Below are 6,772 nucleotides of genomic sequence, written 5' to 3' on the forward strand. Positions count from 1 at the left end.
ACTGTGCCTCTGTAGTGGTGAGGCTGCACCTCGAACACTGAGTTCAGTTTTAGGCCACTCATTGAGGAGCTGGAGCACAGCCAAAGAAGGGCAACAAAGCTGGTGAAGGGTCTAAAGAACAACTCTTATGAGGGTGAGGGAAAAGAGATTGTTTAGTCTGAGAAGGCTAAGGGGAGACCTCTCTCTACAGCTCCCTGAAAGGAGGTTGTAGCAAGCTGGGGGTTGGTCTCAACCCCCAAAAGAGTGACAGGACAAGACAAAGCAGCCTCAAGTTATTCCAGGAGAGGTTTAGCTTGGACATCAAGACCAATTTCTTACCCACATGGGTTGCCAAGCCCTAGAACAGGCTGCCCCTGTCAGCGGCAGAGTCCCTCCCCGTCCCTGCAGGGGTCTCAAAGCGCTGGAGTTGCGGTGCGGTGGGACGCGGTGTTGTGGTGACCTGCCGCTGCCAGCTGTGCGGTGACCTGCCGCTGCCTGCTCTGCGGTGACCTGCCGCTGCCAGCTGTGCGGTGACCTGCCGCTGCCGGCTGTGCGGTGACCTGCCGCTGCCTGCTCTGTGGTGACCTGCCGCTGCCAGCTGTGCGGTGACCTGCCGCTGCCTGCTTTGTGGTGACCTGCCGCTGCCAGCTGTGCGGTGACCTGCCGCTGCCGGCTGTGCGGTGACCTGCCGCTGCCTGCTCTGTGGTGACCTGCCGCTGCCAGCTGTGCGGTGACCTGCCGCTGCCTGCTTTGTGGTGACCTGCCGCTGCCTGCTCTGTGGTGACCTGCCGCTGCCTGCTCTGTGGTGACCTGCCACTGCCTGCTCTGTGGTGACCTGCCGCTGCCTGCTCTGTGGTGACCTGCCACTGCCTGCTCTGTGGTGACCTGCCGCTGCCAGCTGTGCGGTGACCTGCCGCTGCCAGCTGTGCGGTGACCTGCCGCTGCCAGCTGTGCGGTGACCTGCCGCTGCCAGCTGTGCGGTGACCTGCCGCTGCCTGCTCTGTGGTGACCTGCCGCTGCCTGCTCTGTGGTGACCTGCCACTGCCTGCTCTGTGGTGACCTGCCGCTGCCTGCTCTGTGGTGACCTGCCACTGCCTGCTCTGTGGTGACCTGCCGCTGCCAGCTGTGCGGTGACCTGCCGCTGCCAGCTGTGCGGTGACCTGCCGCTGCCAGCTGTGCGGTGACCTGCCGCTGCCAGCTGTGCGGTGACCTGCCGCTGCCTGCTCTGTGGTGACCTGCCGCTGCCTGCTCTGTGGTGACCTGCCGCTGCCAGCTGTGCGGTGACCTGCCGCTGCCGGCTCTGTGGTGACCTGCCGCTGCCTGCTCTGTGGTGACCTGCCACTGCCTGCTCTGTGGTGACCTGCCGCTGCCAGCTGTGCGGTGACCTGCCGCTGCCAGCTGTGCGGTGACCTGCCGCTGCCAGCTGTGCGGTGACCTGCCGCTGCCTGCTTTGCGGTGACCTGCCGCTGCCTGCTCTGTGGTGACATGCCGCTGCCAGCTGTGCGGTGACCTGCCGCTGCCGGCTGTGTGGTTGGGCTCAATTATCTGAAACGCCATTTCCAACCAAAACGATTCCACGTTTCCATGAAAGTATCAACCTCCCTTCAGCCCCCACGTTCACCTTCTCCCCTCACACGTCCGAGAGGCGCAGGCCATTTCCTCACTGCCACAGGCAGGGTTCCCGTCGTATGTCAACTCGCCCCTGCCGATGGGAGCCGGTGTGAAACGGGCAGAAAGCGGCCGACGAGGCCGGGGCAAGGGGCTCTGGGCCGGGGAAAAGGGCTCAGCGCCGGGGAGGGCGCGGGACGGCAATACCCCGGAGGAGAGCGTGAGGGGCTGGAGATGGCGGCTCCGCGGGAGGGTAATGGCGGCGGAGCAGAGCGGAGGGGAGGGCCGCGGCCGCCCTGCGCCATCTCCCCGCGCCGCCGGGGGCGGGCCTGGGCAGAGAGCGGCGGCGCGGCGGAGCCTGGCGCGGGGAGCGGTGCGGGAGGTGGGTGCGGGGAGGCGGATTCAGCGGTCTCGGCCTGGCTTAGGGAGCTCGGAGGTCCGTGGGGTCCGGGTTGGAAAGCGGGGCTCGGGGTTCTCCCCCTCGGTGCCAGCGGCCGGGAGGCTGCGAGGGACGGGAGGGCACGGCATGGCGGGTCGGGTCTGGGGGCGGCTTGCTGCGGAGGTGCGGTCACTGTTAAACCATGAATAGCACGAAAGCGGGGCGCGGGGTGCGGGCCCAGCTGCGGGGCAGTTCCATTTCCCCTGGCCATGAGTAGCACTAAATCGATGCGCAGGGTGCGGGCCCAGCTGCGGGGTAGTTTCGTTTCCCCTTCCAGTGAGGTGTGTGGAGGGTACTGACCGCTGCTCCTGCACAGGCACACACCTCCGGGTGCTTTTGTGCTGGGAAATCAACTTAACCTGGGTATTTCAAATGAAGGGATAGATTTGGGCTTCTTTATAGCCTGCGGTGTGGGTTTCTAATCTAATGTTGTTTTATTGTTATTGTTGTTTTTTTTCTGCAGCGATGGAAGCGAGTCCCATCGTGACGTCCAAGCAGCGAGAGGAGGTGGTACACGGGGTCCCGACGGAGGTGGTGTGCACAGCGTTCTCCAACTCGGTCCTCGTGGTGGTCACACAGTACGGCAAAATGGGAACAATCGTCTATGTGGACCCCAACACAATCGCTGACAACGTGGGCAGGCCCTCGCTCACCACAAAGGTGCTACTGGGCAAGGATGAGGTGAGAGCAGATGTACAGTGCGCAGGCAGCAAGGATGGGGAGGGGGGAATGTAGTAGGTGGGGCTGCACAACTTGCCAGGGAGTTGATGAATCACAGCAGTGAAGCAGTGTTTGCACTCTGGTAAAATCTTTGCTGAGGAAAGAGGGGTTCATCAGAAAGGTATGCATGCTCATCTGCTCTTTGACATAATAAAAGTTTAACTGCGGGCAGTTTGGGCATCTGGTGTTATGTGTCCTGCAGGATATGGATTGCTTCACCATGTTTATGGAAGGTTTGATAAAGCTCCTGTTGATTTAAGGGTTGCAAGATCAAACATGCAGCCTCCGATAACCTTTTTGGGGGGGTTCTGTTCCAGTAAGTTTGTTTTCCTCTACAAAGCCTTTTTCTCGCCCCCACCACCAATCTGTGCCAGCCCCAGAGTGGACTTTAGTTGCCCTTTCCCAAGTGTGCCTGCCAGCACCTTCCCTTGATAAAGTTTAATTTGTTTTGCTTCAACAAAATGAGTTTTTATCGACCATTTCACAAAGCTGGAGAGGGAGCAGAAGGAGATATGTTTCGCAAAGCGTCAACTAGTCAGACATTAAAACAGAAAGTTACAGAGCTACAAGATTATGAGACTTTCCATCAGGGTTGGAGCTATCAAACATTACTTGCTAACCTTAACTAGAAAAACTGTAGCAGCACAAGCCTCTGATGCTATCCTTACAGAATTCTCACTCCTCAGCAGTAGCTGTCCTTCTGTGAATGGGAGATGCTTTGCTTTCCATGGCACAATACCTGCTAATTGTGACTACTTCCACCCCCAAACTGGTTTTGTGTTTTATTTGGAACTGGGAAGTGCTGTTGTTTACTTTGGTACATAGTATTTTCAGATCATTTTATCAACTCAATCCATCTAAACCTTAAGAAAAGGCTTTCACTGGTGTGCTGCCTTCCTGCTCCTCACCATTAACATCTCTGTTTGGGGTGGTGCATGCTTCCAAACCACACTTGTAGCTTAAATCAAACAAACTCATTCTTCTGATAAATACATAACTGTGAGTGTAAATAAAACCTAGAGAAGCTGAATGTTCTTGCTAAAGAAACCTCATTAGGAAGATTATATCCCTTTTCTTCCCTCCTTCAGCCTCACTGCTTACTTCTGGTTTTCATTATTCTGTTCAAATCAAAACCAACATGTCTTTTTACACATGGCATGCGAAGACTGTCTGTATGACACCACTTTGGGATCTCCAGGCATTGCAGAAAGAACAGGTTGTTTTCCAGAGCTTGTCAGCAGAACATAACCCTCTTCAGCAACAACTTTTTAAAAGAAATCTGTGCTTGGAAACTTACTCAGAAATCTGTCTGTGATAGTAACACAGACATTTTGCTCTGAGTCTTTTCATGTAGTTTCATATTCCATGAAGTAGTTGGGGTGAGAAGATTAGCAGAAGGAAAGGTTCTCCATACTGGCTTTCCAAGTTCTCCAAACAGGTGCAAAACTCAATTCAAGCACAGCTCCAATTAGGTTGCTCCAGGGTGGTTTGGGTGGCTGTCTCTCATGGCTCTAAGCTCTTCCTACTTAAGCTGGCTATGGAAGTGCTGTCTAAAGTTCCCTGTGCCATGGCTACGCTGACCAGCCGAGCTGCTCGTCTGTTCCCAGTCATGTTGGAACCACTCAGCAAACTGCTCACTCAGTCTGAGTGGAGTTTGGCAGATTCTCAACGAGCTCCATGCCATTGCAGGACTCTCCTAACTTGTGTGGGAAGGCTCTCCCAGATGAAAGAATGCACATCTGTATGCCTTTGCTTTTCAGCCTCTTGTTCATGTTTGTGCCAGAAACCTGGTGGCGTTTGTCTCTCAGGAAGCTGGGAACAAGCCTGTTCTTCTCGCCATGGCTTTGAAAGACAAGACCATGGAAGGAATACAGGCTCTACGGGAAGTGATCCGAAGTTGCCAAGTGTGGTGAAGTTGTGCCATCTGGATTCAAGGAAATGATCTTGAGTCCATGACTCATCACTACTTATTTGAAAGGACCCAAAATGAAAATGATGGAATGCCTTTGTGCTGGTTTTGGATGTACCGAGGAATGTCATGAATTTTTCTCTACTGTGTAGAACATTTGTGGGTTTTGTTACCATGACAGGTTTGCAGTCCATATAGGCAGTGATGAGACGAGAACAATTGTCTCACCATGCAAGAGGAGGAGTATTTTTACCACATTGGGTGGGATGTGTGTTTGGGAAATGGCCTGGCCCTGCGTTTGTGTCCTGAGGAGCAACAGATGCCAAACTCTGTGTAACTGCGCTGTACCGCAAAGGGGGAACACCCAGTGCAGAAGGAATAAAAGAAACATTGAGGAATCTAATTTTACCTGTTTTTATTTCTTGCTCTGTGAAAATCACTTCCATTGAAATACAAGCTTCAGTTACAAATCAGCAGCAGTTGCTTAACAGGAAAGATTTAGGGGTTTGTCTGTTTTTTAAGGAAATGAGTCCTATATGACTGCTTTTTGTCTTTATGTCAGTTCTTTTAGTGATGTAGTCTGGATACATTTTCCACTTTGATTCCACAGTTTTAAAGGGAATCAAATAGAGACATTGAGGTGCTGGAGCAGTGCAGAGAAGGGTGATGAGGGTGATGAGAGGTCTGCCAAATATGACCTATGAGGAGCGGCTGAGGGAGCTGGAGGTGTTTAGTCTGGAGAAGAGGAGACTGAGAGGGGACCTTATTGCTCTCTACAACTACCTAAAAGGAGGTTGTAGTGAGGCTGGAGCTGGTCTCTTCTCCCCAGTTACTAATGACAGGACAAGAGGAAATGGCCTCAACTTGCACCAGGGCAGGTTTAGGTTGGATGTTGGGAGGAAGTTCTTTCCTGAGCAGGTGGTCAGGCACTGGCACAGGCTGCCCAGGGAGGTGGTGGAGTCACCATCCCTGGAGGTGTTTAAAAGGAGAGTGGATGTGGTGCTTGAGGCTATGGTCTAGTGATGAAGGCTGCTGGGATGGAGGTTGGACTGGATGATCCTGGTGGTCCTTTCCAACCATAGCAATTCATTGTGATTAGATGTGCTGAGAGGTTTGGTTTAGTCAGTGTGAAACTAATGGTTGGACTCGATAAGCTTGAAGGGCTTTTCCAACCTAAGAGATTCTATGAAATAATTATGCTCTGCAGATGTCATGAAAGCTGATGTCAGAGTAGGAAACAGGAATATCAAGAGAAGTAGTACATGTGTAGCTTGGGCCACCTGCAGTGAGCTGTACCTCTCCTAAAGCACCTATTTTTAGGGGACAGAAGGGTTTAAGGGGGCTACACAGGGGTGTTTCTCCAGAGTTAAATCATAAAATCAACCAGGTTGGAAGAGTCCTCCAAGATCATCCAGGCCAACCTAGCACCCAGTCCTATCCAGTCATCTGGACAATGGCATTAAATGCTTCATCCAGTCTTTTCTTGAACACCTTCAAGGACAGCAACTCCACCACCTCCTTGGGCAGCCCATTCTAATGCCAATCACTCTCTCTGCCAACAACTTCCTCCTGACACCCAGCCTATACTTCCCCCAGCACAACTCAAGACTGTGTCCCCTTCTTCTATTGATGGTTGCCTGGCAGAAGAGGCCAACCCCCACCTGGCTAAAGCCTCCCTTCAGGTAGTTGTAGACAGCAATGAGATCATCCCTGAGCCTCCTCCAGACTAAACACCCCCAGCTCCCTCAGCCTCATAGGGTTTGTGTTGCAGGCCTTCCACCAGCTGAAGTCACACGAGGTTAATAACCAAACTGTTGCCATTTGCTTGGAAAGCACGTTTGGTTTTGCCTCTTCTTGTAAAAAATAACACCAAGTAGTAAATTTTTAAGTGAGCTGTTAGATGCTTTTGTCACTTGTTGAACTTAACCGAGCAGAGGCCAGGTCTTGGATTCTGAGCAGGGAAGATTTGGTGGTGCGTTAAAGATCTGTCGCTATCAGCAGCATCAGCACAAAGCCTGTTCCTGCTCCATGGCAGGTCCAGCTGCTGGGTCATTTTTGTTGCTAAAAAAAAACAATCCCCCAGCAGTGAAAAAAACTGGAAAATGCCTTTGGAAAGG

General features: G+C 52.8%; 1 protein-coding gene across 4 annotated transcripts; it reads left to right on the top strand.

The window, feature by feature from the left end:
* Window positions 1-1,744: 1,744 nt before the first annotated feature.
* Window positions 1,745-5,058, top strand: PSMG3 (proteasome assembly chaperone 3). Of its 4 annotated transcripts, none has more exons than XM_064153690.1 (3): window positions 1,745-1,840; window positions 2,490-2,707; window positions 4,507-5,058. In XM_064153690.1, the coding sequence occupies exons 1-3, from the start codon at window positions 1,822-1,824 to the stop codon at window positions 4,657-4,659; spliced, it is 390 nt and encodes a 129-aa protein (XP_064009760.1). In that variant the 5' UTR covers window positions 1,745-1,821; the 3' UTR covers window positions 4,660-5,058. The 4 variants fall into 4 exon arrangements, with proteins under 4 accessions (XP_064009760.1, XP_064009761.1, XP_064009762.1 ...); XM_064153691.1 differs by lacking the exon at window positions 1,745-1,840 and adding an exon at window positions 1,866-1,969; XM_064153692.1 differs by lacking the exon at window positions 1,745-1,840 and adding an exon at window positions 1,924-2,023.
* The last annotated feature ends 1,714 nt before the right edge of the window (window positions 5,059-6,772 follow it).

The sequence above is a fragment of the Pogoniulus pusillus genome, chromosome 13, assembly GCF_015220805.1.
Source record: "Pogoniulus pusillus isolate bPogPus1 chromosome 13, bPogPus1.pri, whole genome shotgun sequence".
Classification (NCBI taxonomy): Eukaryota; Metazoa; Chordata; class Aves; order Piciformes; family Lybiidae; genus Pogoniulus; species Pogoniulus pusillus.